The 16,987-nt window shown below is 39.4% G+C and overlaps 1 protein-coding gene across 2 annotated transcripts in view; it reads right to left on the bottom strand.

The window, feature by feature from the left end:
• Positions 1 to 1,385: 1,385 nt before the first annotated feature.
• The window catches only part of LOC119892381 (leucine-rich repeat transmembrane neuronal protein 4), a 44,510-nt gene continuing 28,908 nt past the window's right edge, over positions 1,386 to 16,987 (bottom strand). Inside the window, exon 3 of one of the 2 annotated variants that reach the window (XM_038704584.1) lies at positions 1,386 to 3,715. In XM_038704584.1, the coding sequence (XP_038560512.1) occupies positions 3,497 to 3,715 (219 nt within the window). In that variant the 3' untranslated portion in view covers positions 1,386 to 3,496. The remainder of the gene's footprint in view (positions 3,716 to 16,987) is intronic. The other variant, XM_038704585.1, reaches the window with a different exon arrangement.

Here is a 16,987-nt window from a genome sequence, read left to right as displayed (position 1 = left end):
GTACATTTGTTCTGTCTACTACTACTACTTTTTTTCTTGTAATTTCTTAATCTGTGTATTGATTGTGTAGTGTATTTTTATTCTTGTTATGTGTTTTGTGTGGACCCCAGAAAGAGTAGCGGATTCATTTCTTTGCATCAGCTAATGGGGATCCTAATAATTAGAAAAAATTTTCTGCATCCCGAAATCATCTTGTGACCAAGTAGGAAGCTTCCGGTCTGAGACGTGAAGTCCCTCAAACCTGCATTCTATCAAACGGCCAGTAGGGGGCGACTCTTCTGGTTGCAAAAAGAAGTCTAGTTCCATCTGAAATAATGGTAAAATGACCCTACTTCTCAGCTGATTTATTACCTCAGTAAACACTTTCCTAATGAGTTTATGGTCTCAATCGCTAGTTTGATGTCTTCTTCAATACAACATGAAATTCACTTAGTAAATGATTGTTCCATTTAGAGGAAAATAGACCATAAAGCAGAGTATGCTTCAGGGCGCGATTATCTATGATTGACAAGTCGTGGCGACCTGTCAATCAGGCTGGAGTGACTCGTACCCTCGGCACTGTGTAAATTTAACCAGCGCCGTTGAAAAAGCTTACTAGGAGTTGGCTGTTCACTTTCTCTGGTGAGTACATTTAGTTTTCAGCCCTGTTAAAATGACAGTGAACGTGAATTATAGATACACCTAGCGAAGCATGCTAGCTAGCTCCACACACGCCTGTTAGCTCCACCTTCTCGTCCAAATATAGTCAAGTCCAGTGCCGCTGGTTACAAAAACTCAACATGTCGGCGCCCTATCGGCCAAACTCGAGCCTCCAAAACGGCAGTCTACAAACAAACGGGTGACGTTACGATGACTACGTCCAACTCTCATATACAGTCTATGCTTGTGACCCTGAAAATCATCAAGCAACCATTCTGGTTTAGGAAAACTCTAGACTTGTTCTTCTCTTGTGTTTCTATGAGTCACACAATTGACGTGCTGTGGGTGATATTATTTTCCTAGTTAAGTTGTAGAGACAGAACTGCTGCAGAAGTTGTTATCGATTGAACTATTATGAGTCATCAGCTTGTTAGTGTAAATGCATGTGAACACATAAGTCTGAATGCTGTTCTGCTGCATCTGCCAATCCTCCCTGTCCTGTTTCTATCACCAAATGCTGTGCTTGAAGTGAGTGCAGTATGCAATCTATCATTCCCGTTAAACAGTTTTGTGTGTGCGGCTACAGAGCAGTAAATCCTACAGCAGTGTGAATCTGTCATGTGTCAGAACGTGTTGTCATGAGCAGATATATCTTCTGCACGGCCTTTTTTCCCCTCCTCCATCCTTTTTTACAGAGGAACATCAGGCGGAGCATTTACAAAATGTCTGTTATTGAGGAATAATTGAAAATGTGACATACAATTGTGCAGTTGTACACAGTTGCCTGTATAAGTAAATACAAGGAAAATGTCATTTCTATGAAAACAAATAACAATAAATAAATAAACATAGATAATTAAATTTTTTATGTCACATGTTCAAAAGCAGTTTGTTTGATTATCAAAGCTCTTCATTCTCACACAGCACTTTACAATGAAACCGGGGAGGATTTCCCACATTCTAAGTAATTTTTGAATCAATAGTTTGTTCATTTCAGACAGTTACACAAAAAAAGCTTCTCATTTCCCGGCTGAAACGACAACTGTTATTGGCTTGCTTATTAAGCTAGCAAAATTAAATGTTTGCTCCATGAATTGGTTGAAAACGGTGTTTCTGGCTGACTTTAAAAAAAGAGAGAAATATTTTAAATATGAATTTGATGGCTACATAGTGTACATGATATCATGCTAAAAAGGCTGAGTGAGGCTAAAGCTGCATGTCCCAGGAAAAAAAAAAAATTGGCATGCTCACCAGCTGATGATCAATGTGGTAATAAAGAGACAGCGTTCTTCTTGTATTGCAGTGTAGAGCTAGTTAGTCCTCTAGCTCTTTAAATGTAGAGTATCATTCTTACAGCTCAATGCACAGCATTTCAACATGTGGAAAAAAAGGCTTACGGTTGCTAAACTATGACTGGACAATTGCTGTTCAGGGGAATGACTTAACTAACTGTCAATTCCCAGCTGACAAATGTTCCAATTATATCACATTTAGCTTTCACTATTTTCATGGCGCGCTATTTGTACATGAAGCTGCTGTCTATTAATATCCAGGACCTTAATTGGGTGTTCTTTCCTTTTCTTTTCCTGGAAGCAACATAAAAGTCCATGAGCCAAGTTGAGAGAGTTGAGTATGCTGTATTACTTCAGATAACGGTCACACACAGTCACAGGAGGAGAAAAAAGCAAGTGAAAGTTAGTATCAGGTTCTTGATCACTAAGGCAAAAACCAGACACACATCCTTATTAATCAGTCTCGGCTTCGGCGCTGTTCTCCTCAGTCTCCACCACCTATGCAGCTGTCTAAATCCTGCAGTTATTTGGGTTGATACCACTGATCTTGATGAATGACGCTGTTACTGGTCATTTACCACGGTTTATTTAGCATATATTATAATGTAACATCTTGTAAAAAGCACACACGTAGATATATGAGTGCACAATCAGATAATTGGTTGAAGAACACATTTAAAAAACATAAACCCATTAACTACAAGAGTTATTTAAATTAATAATGAAAAGTAAATATCTGAACGTCCCAGTGGACCAAGATCTGTACTTGCTGTTTATTTTTCATCTCTTTATTTTTCAGCTTGATTAAATTAATTATTATGTGATAAACATCACAAATCATTTCAGGAAATCAAAAGTCAACATGTAAATTATACTTACTGCCGGCAAGATGTGTAGGCTGTACATTTTATATGACAATTACTGTGCGTTATTTTCTGACTTGTTTCTCTTGTCTTGGGTAATTTCATTTGGGTGGGTCATTTTTCAAGATGAAAAACTCTACGGGGACTTCAGTTAGAGAGAGAACTCTGACTGACAGCGTGATCAGACAAAGCAGCAGAAGAACCTTTTAGCTTGGCTGATCTTTCATTTCTTCTGCTACTCAACTGCTTCTCATGCTGTTTCCCTGCTCTGTTTATAGCATTTTGGATTTGATTACTCACTGACGTAGCAGAGAGGTGCCCAGATAAGGAGAAGTCAAGGAAATATGTTTAATAAGATTAACAAATCATTAAATTATTATCCTTAATACTCCTCAAGAGGCAGAGCAGAATGTGGAAAGTCATGCTGCTGTTCAGCCCCCTTTTCTAATTGAGGACATTGAGGGTCAGGTAGATCAGAAGCTCACTAATCAATACTGCTGCACCCCTCTATTTCCACTGAGAAATATTTTCATTTTCATTACCCTGGGCCCGGGATGCTCTGCAGTAGATTAATTGTCTCCTTTGCTTCTTTACCAGTCCCAGTTCCCTCACACACAGCCTTGCATTTCGTCTGAGTGCTCCTCTGATTGTGTGCAGCAGACATATAGTAGTTTGGACACAGAGCCTCACAGTGTGCACAGCTCACTGGTGGAGGGAGTGGGTCTGGGGGCAAGGCCGCACAGCCTCGGAGGGGAGGGCAGCCATTAGGCCCGGGTGGTACTTGACTGGCGTCGGACCTCCCAGCACCCGAGTTGGGGGCTCCATGCCCATGTTGAGGTGTAGCGACAGGTGGGCATGGCAGTAATCCAGAACCGACTGCTCACACCTGTACAACGTCAGAGGACTCAGCTGCCGCGGTATCTATACACAGAAACAGAAAGCAGAAAAAGGGAAAGGAGAGAAGAAGAGAACCTCATGTAAACCTTCTAAATCAGCCAAAAAAGTCTCAGTTCCAACATTTTATCTGCTCTCAGAATGTTTGGAATTGGTTTTAATTTACTTCATGCAGTCGTGGCACAGTGCTGTCATTAATGCAGCCTTGGCCGCTGATACAGTGCACGCCCCAAGACCTGAAATCTGTGGTGCTCAAACACCCACTTTCTGCTGGAGTGATTTATATGCAAGATGAAAGCCTTAAGCAAGAGTGCACACATATTTTCTGCCCTCTTTTAAATGGAGTCAAGGCTCCATTTAGAAGAGAGTGCTTATTACATTACAAGCACTTTGCTGATTCAAAGACCGCTCTTAGTTTTACGTGCTAGTGAGGTCTGAATTATGTCAATTAAATGGGATAAAGCTGCATCATACCCTGTGTGATATTGATATTAATATTCTAATGCCTATTAATGTGTTCACACAAAATATGGATGCACTCATGCATCTTGAAATTCACAGCAAAAAAATACAGTGCATAGAAACATTTATATATGTCACATTATGCAGAACGCATGCAGAACTTGAATGCACTACGGACAAATTCACCTCCACAACATGGAGACATATATTCTGCATTTTTCCATTAACTTTAATATTCTTATTCTAAGCACTGAACTATTCCCAATTTCAAACACTGTATATTCAACTTCACTAAAGTGCAGTGACTGAACATCTTTGTACCAATTTAACTATGAAAACCCACTGCAAGATACAGTATTCCCAGTACACATTAATATGAGTTGTTGGCAGAACATGTATTGTATAATATGTTGTTTTGGATTATTTTACTGGTTTGCAAAAAGTATTTACTTAAAGCTGATTTGGCTTTTAGATGTCACAATCCAGACCCTTAAATTTAAGACCACAGCTTTCAAAAGGTTGTGTTTTCCTTTCCAGAAATGATCTGGCTCCGTTTTCTCCCTGCTTTAATAGGAAGATTAGTTGAAAACACTCTATTGTCTAATTCAACAGATGAACTTTGCACAGTACTTCAGAGGACTTAGTAAAAAATTCATGAACAACAATGCACCGAATGTAAAATAAGGTAGGTGTGTGTGTGTGTGTGTGTAGGTGTGTGTGTGTCAGTTTGTGTTTGTGTGTGAGGGGGGTGGGATCTGATATTTCTCTGTACAAATTGTCAAGGGGAAAAGCTACATTGTGGACTTGTTTTCTCCAATTATTCCAATAGAAAAAGCCAAACATGTAAGTGGTAAAGTCAATACAGATTTGGTCGGTTGGCTGGTTGAACCAGTAGCCCCTTCTCTCTCTCTCTGTACAGCAGTAGTTGGCAGAGCATTTGCAACCTTTGTCTCTTCAACATCTCTTGCCTCCTCTGTTTAACTTCCACATTGCCATTTTTATACCGGCTGAAATCCAGAGGTGCCATAAAATAAACTGAGCTGCAGTTACGGAGACAATAAAAGGCCTTTTTGCCTTACCTCTACAGATCTGTGAATACACAAATAAATACACCTTTTAGACTGGTAGTGCTATTATTATATAGGTCTCCTCGCTATAAACACTATGAATAGTCCAGACAGCATAAAAAGACTTGAAAGCTCCTTATGACCCCTTAAACAGTTATGTGGCATCATATAGTCTTTGTTTTGGACTAAAATAGCATTTTGGGTTTTTGAAGGATTTGCGTTGTTCCAAATAATCAGAATCTGACTGCATGTTTGTTGTGTCAGGTATTTATATACAAGTATAGTCTGCTTGCCATCACGGTGCAGATTGATTTAAACCTGCTCAATCTGACACAAGCTCCTCATTTATTATCATTATGTTCAGTCTGCGGCAAATGTATCAACGTCAAGGTTTTTGTCTCTGTTTGCAATTTATTGTTTAGGAATTGGACCTTTTTCAGACTCAAAGAAGTAAAAAATACTTGATAAACATTAACCATAACATTTACCATTGACACGGCAGAGGCTCCAAATTGTGCCAATGTCAAACTCATTTTTCTGCTTGCCCAGGAGGTAAAGTCTGATGCAACAAGCATGATAATGGCTCGGCTGTAACTTTGTGCTGTAACATTGTGACATCTCTAAGGAAGAAGTGGGCGCATTTCCATTTCATTTCCGAAATAGCACGTGTACATTTTTTTTTGGCTTATCTGACTGTTTGATTTGTATGCTACCCATCAAAAAGCACATTCACAGATACACACATGTACACCCGCAGCAAGTTTCGTGGTAAAGTGTGTAAAAAAAAAAACGACCACACTGTATCATGACCTTTTTCTGTTTTTTATTGCCTCCTCCTCAAACACTTTAGTCAGTTGCTGCCTTTTCCAGCACTTTGCTTGAACTGTCACCTACTGTAGCTTACATAAAGTGCACTCTCAGTCTGCCGTTCATAAAAGTTAAACTCACATTTTTTATTCACATGGAGCCGCTTACCATGAAATAAACTATCATTTGTGTTTCATGGGGTCTTTAATCTTTAGCAAAGCCCTTACCCAGTATTTTTGCATTGACAGCCAACGGTGGTATGTCTGCAACATGTCTCTCTTAAATGTTGTAAAGTAGGACTGAACCAGAAACATTTTAGCCCACAGACTTGCACAAGATGAACCCTCTAAAGCCACACTTATGAATACTTTACAATTTATTATATGATTTAATTTCAGTGGGTGTTCCACAAACACTACACACGTGAATCAACTCTTCAACACTCGTCACTGCGATTTCACACAGTATGAATCATTCTAATGACATTTTTGAATGTCATCTGCTCTGCTGTAAAGTTTGGCATATTTAACAAGACTAAGCGGGCGTTCAGACCAAAGAGAGCCCCGCGTTAAAACAACGCAACGGGCTGCAATAGTTGAGTTGTGACACTGGTGAGACAATAAAATACAATCCAGGAAGTCCAGTTTGAGTAACATCTGTGAATTTGAAGGCTTACCGGACTCCAAAACACCACACAGTGGTTTTTTAATAATAACTTATCACAATGGCATTATTTTAGCTTCCGCTGCGATGATTGCGAGGTAAACGGTAGAAATATGCCCTTCGTGTTACAAAGTAATTCGTTACATTGCAGATGCACAACCCTGTGTTTTTTAGCTGGAGCCCTCTGCGTTGCGGCTGGTCTAAATCAAAATAATGAAAGGGCTGCGTACGTGTCTACAGCAATGCTAGTGGCTCTGTGAGGTTGTATTTAGTGTGTTCATACATGCTGATGTTTAGCAGGTATAATGTTTACCATGTTCACCATCTTAGTTTAACGTGTAAGCACGCTACAGTAACATTTGCTGCTGCACTAAACTCGATTAAGCTGAGGCTGATGGGAATCTCATCCGTTGTGCAGGTATTTGGTTATAAAACAAAATATTGGATTTGAAATTTCACCTCTTGATGGTGATAAAGGAAATCTGGACCAAAGTGCTGAACCGACTGATCAACAAACCAGAATTACCATCCAAAGGGCCAGGCTGTGTGGCTAAAAATGATGTGTACTGAAGCAGCACCAATACAGCAGACTATTGTGCTTGATTTAAAATGCTATATCCTATCTCCTGTTTGTTTGCATACTTAGGATAGTAAGATGGGAAGTCATTAAAAAAACAGTAGTCCGGTTGCCAAAAGGTCACATTTTTAATTCCTACAGCATCCTAATCTGGTGCTTCAATTAGCCAACCGATTATTAGCTATGCCTGTTTTAGGAAAGTTATCAAACAGCTTTCCTAAGTGTCACTAATTACTTAAATGCAAAATGCAAAATGTCAGAACAAAGTTAATGAACCTAATGTAAACTCTCTTCATAAGCGTAATGAAGTCTTGATGAAGTTGAGAGTCATTAAATTGGAATAAATGTTGTTTTATATTTTGACAGTACATCTCATAGGTCAGCAACACTGAACACTGAATTGAATTTTAATCATGTTCCACTCACACTGAGCAGATCCTGCCTTTTCCCAGTTCTTCATGAGTGATATAAAGTTAAAATATCTGCATTTCTGAAGCACTAAACTAAAACAGGATCCGTTTCATGTCTTACAGTTTCTTGTCTCACAGAAGAAAAGAATAAAAGCCTTTTTGGCCAACCAAGAAGCGTGAGCATTCAGGTTTAATCAGGAATATTGGGGAAATGTTGGCTGTTATGGTTGGAGCTCTTAAGAGAGGTGAGTCATTGGCTAGCACAGCTTGGACAGCTGCCAGTAGTGCTGCTTAGGGCTGAATGCTGCATACAGTTGGATTTTGCCTGAGGCATGATCACCATCTTTCCTCAACTTTAATAGCTCAGGAAGTCTGTTGCAATCTGGTTGTGCAATACTGGATAAATATAAAATGAATTCAAATCTCTTGATTACAGTAGCTATCTAAGAATAGCCTTGTTTCCTCTTGACAAGTGTAAGTCATTATTCAGTGAGTCACTGGCTACCGGCCAAGGTAATAAAATGGGCATCTGGCACCAGCCCGATCTTGTCTTCACTTTGTTAACTGTTTAAAGTATAGATCAACCTATTTACCCAGAAGGGAATTTATTAAAGACGAGAGAAAACACTGATTGTCCTGTACAAAGGCTTCTAAACCTCCATTTCAGCTGCTGTAGTGTATGTTTGTACTGTGTAATACATTTATACCTGAGGTTAATACATCTCATTTCAATGTTATGATACACTTTTTCGCAACTTCCTCTCAGCTAGAATGACTCATTGTTTATCACTGGAAAAATCTAGAGTTTGAAGTGTTAGGACCTTATCTTCTCAATTAGTCTGGGAATTGTTTTAGGGTTTACGTGGGAACAGCTATTAGTATAAACAATAGCACTCTTTTTTTCATATATTACTTAATTTTATTTCAGTTAAGTTGTTTGGGTGTTGATAAAACAAAAAGTGATTGTTCGACTTAATTAAAACATAAATTTGCCTAAATGACAAGTCAAAATAAATGAATCAATTGAAGTAGAAGCAGAAAGCAAAGGAGAAGTGAAAGTCAGGTTTTCATTTTCTTTGAGTCTGCCCTCAGCAAAACATAAGCACTGAAATCCTCACCCCAGGCAAAATGACAAATTATCCAATACCAGTTCTAGTGGCCATTTCTGTACAAGACTGTAGTGTGTGGTGCACACCAAGTCATTCTGTAATGTCATACTAACAAATTCATAATAGAGTACAGTAGATGTGAATACACATAAATCAATGCAAAGTTGACATTTTGGAAAAAGATGAGAAGATTTATACTGTTCTCATATCTGTTTGTTAAATATCCCATAAATACGCTATCCAGCTGCTACAGCCTAGCCACCTTGATCGTTAGCTTCATATTTAGCTTAGGACAGAGACTGGAAACAGGGGGAAACATTTAATTGAGCGGTTTCTACACTTCTGGTTTTTGGACAGATTACAAAACATCAGTGAGCATTAAAGGTGTTGCATGGAATATCAGAACCTTCTGATATTATATAAAACTACCGCTCTGGTGTTCTATAACAAAGGCACAGTTCTTCAATAAAGTACTCTACTGACCCACTCTAAAACACTTTATCGCAGATGTAGAAGAGGACAATGATGTGAACTCTTGTGACACGGCACACAGCAATTAATTCTAACTCCCAAGCTATTAGCTTTGGCTTGCTAATATAAATATTCACATAGGTGGTCCCCTTTTGCACTGCTCTGAATGTAGGTCAAGCTGCTGCTAAATGATTCCCAATTAGTTGATAGGCAGCTGCACTACGCCAACATGCCTCAGACTGGCACAAGAGGCATGAGCTCTCATTGGCATATTAACAACATCCTCCGCCTCCTAAGCTGTGCTGCTGCTCTCTGTCAGCTGGATAATTCACTCAGTGGTCAACGCTGCGGCAGGAGAGCACAGACAAGCCTCTATTATCATTGCTGTCTATTAGGCTACACACTCGTGGTTCCTGAATGGCATGCTAATGGCCACAAGACCCCCTTCTCTGATCGTTGCCTGACATGGATAAATTGAAAAATGATTTTAGGGTGACTGACATAAACATGAAGCTGATGACACCTGGTCAGTAAACGTAATTAAGTGGGGCATACTGTGCTGTAGGCCAAATACATATTCAGATATTGTGTTGTAGAGTGACTCAACATGTTTGCTGATGAACATTTTCTTTTATTGATAGAAGAATGAACCTTCCCTGAAGTTGTTGTCCACATGTCCTCTCAGTCATGAAACAGGCTGTGTTAGAACTTCAAGATGAATTTTCACCAAACACCCGTCTTCACATGACCTCTGAGTCACAAAATAGGCATTGCCAGGACTCAAGGATGGAACTAATGGAAAGTTAAGTGACAAGTGGTCAATTTGTGACAGACAGACCTCACACTGACCTAATACTCCCACATTCCAGGAGATGGAAGCTCACAGCACTTAGCACTGTGAACTCAGACGGCGAAGATCAAAGGAACTGACTTCTATATATTTAAAATTTTATGTACACTATTGGATATGTGATGTGTAACTGACCATATAGGAAAAATTTTAAGTTCTGTTTAACATGCTGATTTTGATGTAGGTGCAATAGAAACTGAATTGACAGGAACATGGCTGTGTTTGTGTGTGTGTGTGTGTGTGTGTGCATCTGTCTGCTCCCCTCTCTCCCTCCTCTTCAGCACTACCTTCGGCAGGGATAAGAGTAACTGGATGACCTGTAGTAATTCAGTTGGTTCCTATTTCATTTGCTATACTCACTTTTGGACCAACTATACATATATGCAGAAATCTATATGGACAGGGTAAGTTTATGTGTCACTGTTCATCATAACAGAAACTGAAATAACAAAACTGTTTACAGATTTGGCGCACCCACACACATAGTGTGTGCCTGAAGCATTAGATGTGTGCTAACTTTATTAACTCTTAACAAAGACAATAATTAACACAGTAGATCTAAGGTGGATGACTTAACGCTGTTGACATTCTCCCCTGAAACATTTGATTCAGGAAAAATTCAATCAATTACTAAGCGTAATTAAGAAACGTTAGGTCATAAGTGGGACTTCCTAATAATAATATGGAAGTATTTCACTCGTGCTTCCCAACAACTACTATTACATGGTGCATTAAAGTGATTTCACTGCTCAATACTAAAGTTTTATCCAGTTACAAGTTAATACAGCTTCCCAAGATAATTATTCACTGCGTCACAAAGTATAAAATATTCCACATTTCATGCATCCTCTGTCATTGTATTCAAGGCTTCATTCATGCATTTATTATGCATTTATTTATGGTTGCATTTATCCATTTATTTGTGTGTCATGTAGTTATTAGTTGTGTGTGTGTGTTTGTAGTTAGTAGTGCAATAAACCTTTCATTTATAGAGAACCTTATTATGTGGTTTGTGTGTATGAAGTATTGCGGTACTGTACACAAGTCAAGAACTTAGTAGCAATTTCCAAAACTGAGACTGATATAATTAAATGCCTTTATTGGCAACATAATTTTCCCTTCTAAGGGTGGTGCCCTGAGGTGAATGAAATTTAAATTCTGTTCTTTTGCACACCGCCATATATACTACACAACATCATAATCATAATGATCATATTTTATTATTATTCAAAGTTTTAATGCTACAGTTTATTGTAACAGTTCATTATTATGAATGTTACAAATGTGCATTCAAAAGCTAGGATGAGCTTACTCTTTCACAATCGAACATAAATCACACAATAAATAATACAGACAGCAGACCATTAGCATCCTCCCAGTAAGATTTTAGGGAAAAAAAACCTGACATCATCTAAAAGAAAACCGAAAGTTGTACATTGTAATACCGCATTTGAAGATCGTCTTTTGCTGACTTCAATATTCATCATGTAATTACATTTCTATTTGAAAAGCGCTTCGCATTCGTCAAAATAACCATAATCCTTCAGATGTGGGATTTATCTTCTCCTAATGCTGCTCATCCCATTTTCTGCTCATCAATGTTGGCAAAGCGTGCCGAGATTTACTGTTATTTACTGGATGGACAATTTATGAGTCACTAAAGAGTCTTTTCTGATATATGTAGATATAAGTAACCTGAATATGGATGCCAAGATATATAGATGCATATTATTCAACGTGAGGCAAACAGTAAGATGCGTGCTACAGTGTTTGGTTCATTCTCCCTCACTGACTGTTTTTCTCTCTCTCTACACTCCTACACACATTCATGAGTGCACACACACACACACACACACACACACACACACACACATACAGTATGTGCTGATGCTGCTTGTCAAAACAGCCATTAAATGCATCAATCCTGAAAAAACGAAAAATATGTCTAAGGTCACAGTTGTTTACTTGGAATTGTGATTGTGTCATAGTGTATTATTCTTTCATTGATGTATTTTAAGCTTCATGGTTAATTTATGTAACAAACATCACACTCGTATGGTAGAGCTAAACACTGCTTTCATTCTCTTACATGTATTGTACTGAGGTCTAAATATTGCTGTCCTTGATGCGAGAAAAATAAATCAACAGCACAGGCTTTTTTTTTTTCCTTTGGATGGAGACCTAAAGTAATCCAATTTGATAGTAGGCTAAGCCAGATGTTCTGCTGACATGCCCTCAGTGTACAACCTGTAACATGAAATTTAAACAGTTCTTTAAATGTATAATTCTACATGTTAGTATTGTTTCATTTTGGCTCTGATTGCATCGGTAGACCAAATCTGCTTTACTGGAGAAAACATAATAATGTGTTTTACAATAAATATCTTTCTCCATGGGAAAAAACAAGACTCAATTATGGACAGTACCATAATATTTTAGCGCTATCCACTGTTAACCCTGAGTAAAAGTCATAGCTAGTCAGGCTGAACAAACTCCTGACTGTCGACCCAACAAACAGCAAAGCACTTCTGCTGGGCACTTAAAATAAACGTAATAATTGCTATAATCAAGTTAACAACTAGCTGGTGGACATAGTGGAGCATTTTATTTTAGCTAAAGAGTCAGATATTTCCCTCAGGAGTTGGCGGGGACCAAAAACAGAGCTAAAAGGAGAGTGAATATTGGACTTACATACGTCTGGTGGCCAGAAACACAACTTCAAATGAATGCTTACATTGCCAGTGTTGATGTGTAAATAAGTAATTATTTGCTAACAAGTTACTTAAAAAGTGATAATGTCAATGTTGTGCCTAAAAAATCCATTATTATATGTTTAATATGAAAAGTTATTCAGTTATCATCTTAAGCCCCTTAGTGCTTTTCAGGGTGACAGATGGATGGTGCTTAGTCCAGCCTGCACTGGAAAGAAAACCAACCAGTCCCTAATAATAGAAATACAACTAAGTTATTTTAAAATTACTAATAATAGATAGTATATTATTATGTATGCTGTTTCTTGGACTTATTTTTCACTTTCTCACCACAAGAAAACAGGTTCGTGAAGAGATACATAGTCAGTGACACTAAAAGAAAGACTTAAAGGAATTCTTTGCACCCGTTTCAATCTATTTCATTCTCTAATGGATCTCTGGAGTCTATCAGCCTTGCTTTGTCCAGATGAGATTCCAAGTTAATGTTGCAAATCACACATAATTTTGTACTGTGAGTTCAAAAAATATATGAAAGACTAGACTGACAGACGTGTGTTTAATGGATATGGTAATAATGCAATCACCTTGGTTCAGATTGAATGCTCATTGATTGTGCGGATGACTGCTTCAGAAAAGTTGGGCAATACTTTGTTTGATAGGAATATTGTACAGACACAGTATCTAGAGTTGGAGTTTTCCTTTCCCTTTTTTGAAACAGCTTAAATCTCTGTGAAGATGCTCATAGGCAGGTACCCCTTTACATCAGAGATATGGTAATTTGTTCACAGCTCATTTGGATAGTCCAATTAAGTGAGTGTATTTGTTAGTAACAAGCCTGCTGAGTTCAGCCATATCTAAAGGATAAGGAAAAGTTTGGTCTAGGGGTTAATTTGGGGATTATGGTTAAATTTAAAGATAGGGAGAGGATAAGGGTTGGGGTTTAGGATTAAAAATGGGCTTGGGAGAAACCTAAACTCACGCTTTGGGGGCTTCATCAGTCTGACTCAAGAGAGGCTGCTGCTAAAATCCTCCCGTTGGTTTTTTCACTGTAACATTAAGTTTGCTTCCTCTTGTCTTTCCAGTCTCTGCTGCAATTGTCAGTAAGACACAACAACATGAAACAGTCAAGCTTACAAGCTATCTGCTAATTAAGGAACACTCTGACAAGTACCTGAACTGTGCATAAGGCAGGTAATTATTCATGTGCAAACTGTTCTGTTAAATTTCCCCTCCAGTACTAAATTTAGAGAATGAGCACTGCGCAAAAAGTTCTTCAAATGAACATTTTGAACTTGAAATAATTTTTTTAACTTTTCTTTTTTTTTTGGAAGGATTCTTTTCGTGCCCAGTTTCGGGTTTTTACAACTTGTGGCCAATTTTATCTGTTACGGGAGCCAGAAAATCCAAATTTAGGTAGATCAAGGTAGACGATGAAGCAGCAGCAACCATGGTTGAGTGTGATACAGTAGGCTCATGTGATAGAGCTGTCAATCACCAAACATGCTCCCAAATATACAGTGCTCAAAAAAATAAAGGGAACACTTAAACAACACAATGTAACTCCAAGTCAATCACACTCCTGTGAAATCAAACTGTCCACTTAGGAAGCAACACTGATTGACAATCAATTTCACATGCTGTTGTGCAAATGGAATAGACAACAGGTAGAAATTATAGGCAATTAGCAAGACACACCCGATAAAGGAGTGGTTCTGCAGGTGGTGACCACAGACCACTTCTCAGTTCCTATGCTTCCTGGCTGATGTTTTGGTCACTTTTGAATGCTGGCGGTGCTTTCACTCTAGTGGTAGCATGAGACGGAGTCTACAACCCACACAAGTGGCTCAGGTAGTGCAGCTCATCCAGGATGGCACATCAATGCGAGCTGTGGCAAGAAGGTTTGCTGTGTCTGTCAGTGTAGTGTCCAGAGCACGGAGGCGCTACAAGGAGACAGGCCAGTACATCAGGAGACGTGGAGGAGGCCGTAGGAGGGCAACAACCCAGCAGCAGGACCGCTGTACTGGCGGTGGGTCAGTAATGGTGTGGGGTGGCATTTCTTTGGGGGGTCGCATAGCCCTCCATGTGCTCGCCAGAGGTAGCCTGACTGCCATTAGGTACCGAGATGAGATCTTCAGACCCCTTGTGAGACCATATGCTGGTGCATTGATGCTATGGACTGGCCCGCCCCTTCCCCAGACCTGAATCCAATTGAGCGCATCTGGGACATCATATCTCGCTCCATCCACCAACAGACTGTCCAGGAGTTGGCGGATGCTTTAGTCCAGGTCTGGGAGGAGATCCCTCAGGAGACCATCCTCCACCTCATCAGGAGCATGCCCAGGCATTGTAGGGAGGTCATACAGCCACGTGGAGGCCACACACACTACTGAGCCTCATTTTGACTTGTTCTAAGGACATTACATCAAAGTTGGATCGGCCTGTAGTGTGGTTTTCCACTTTGATTTTGAGTGTGACTCCTAATCCAGACCTCCATGGGTTGATGAATTTGATTTCCATTGATAATTTTTGTGTGATTTTGTTGTCAGCACATACAACTATGTAAAGAAAGGAGTATTTAATGAGATTATTTCATTCATTTAGATCTAGGATGTGTTATTTTAGTGTTCCCTTTATTTTTTTGAGCTGTGTACTGCTGTAAGGCCAACTTTCTGAAGCAAGAAAGAATTTATGTAATACCTTTAACTTTAATCTAGCCATGCAAACCTCTGAGAGCTCAGAATTGAAGCAACATGAGATCTTTGGCTGCTGATGTATACTGTAAGTGAATGGTGTTGCTTCTAACAGCTGAGGTTGAATGGTGCTACAGCGGTCAAGGCAAAGCAAACATTTACAACAGTAGCAAAAATAATCTATACATTTTGCATTCCAGAGGAGTTGACAGATGAAGTTTGTGCACTGTGCTAAACCGTTTCATATAAATGTCACAGTGTAGGACCCAGGATGCTGTAGTGCCATTGCTCAATCCACAGCAGTACAGGCTTTCCACTCCTGTCCAGTTTCCATGGTGATAACTCTAAAGAATGGGCCGTATGTGTAAGTCTTAATGCTGTGGAAAATTGCGCGTGCCTGTGTTTGTGCGCGCGTGTGTCTGTGTATATGCCACATGATATTTTATTGTGTGACTATCCCCTTTAGTTTCTACTCTGATATTAAATCTTTCAGGATATTGGCAAGAAATCACATTGAAACAGGCTGTCCTGCTCAAGATCTGATCTCTCTCCTGGTTTTGGATTAGCTGAAGAGTCAACATATCGGCAATTGATTGCACAGAATATTCAAGACAGTGAACTGCAGGAAAATCAGATTTGGTTTATCTATATTCTCTTTGCCTTCCTTCAAAAGAGGCCTTGAGGTCGACCATATGTTTAAGTGCCACAGTCTCAAACAGCCTCTGATCTCCAATATTGATGTGGCTGAAAATGTGAGTCGACAAGAGATTAACTGCAGCCAGCTGTTGGCCTCTCGTGATATTTCCACCGAGGAACGATCTGCACTAAGAGGATCGGGTTGATATTAAGGGCCAAGGCCCAGCGCAGATTCATCTGCGGTGATGAGATGTGAATATTGCAGAAGGATAATAAACAAAATGGCGTGAGGCCAGTGCTGAGATACAATAGCTGCTGCACGGAACCACATATTATGTTCTCATTCTTCTCCCTGTCAAACAAAGGGTATAATGCTGACGAACCTGCTTTGCCATGCCCTAAAGTCTCAAACTGTCATCTACATGGAACAGCGAGAGTTATGTTTTCTTAAATTTTATTTGGTGTCATGGTGGTGCTCATGCCAGACCCCCACTATTCAGAGAGACACTTTAACCACGCTGTCCTTCCGTGCAGTTGCACCCTTATAGCAGTGGATAACACGTGCTTCACCCTTGTATTGAGAGCCGGACCATCGTGTGACATCTCCACTCTCTACTATACCAACCTGTCTTCACCCGCTCAATGTGTGAGGTCATGCAATGAACTATAGTTCTGTCCAATTCCTGCATGTCCTGTCTTTATTTTAATGCTAGCGGCCTTGCTGCTCAACTGTATCTTTGATATAGTAAATGTAATAAGATCAGTTGTTGTTCAGCTAGTGATGATAGGCCCCGGTGTTCAGATTTTTTTTATGGGCCCAAACAAGCAGACACACTGACAGAAAAT

This window comes from Micropterus salmoides, unplaced genomic scaffold (genome assembly GCF_014851395.1).
Source record: "Micropterus salmoides isolate LMB-PRFRI ecotype aquatic unplaced genomic scaffold, ASM1485139v1 Ms_hic_scaffold_7, whole genome shotgun sequence".
NCBI classification, from domain to species: Eukaryota; Metazoa; Chordata; class Actinopteri; order Centrarchiformes; family Centrarchidae; genus Micropterus; species Micropterus salmoides.
The sequence above is the reverse complement of the archived record's forward strand: the minus strand, read 5'-3'. Positions and strand labels throughout refer to the sequence as shown.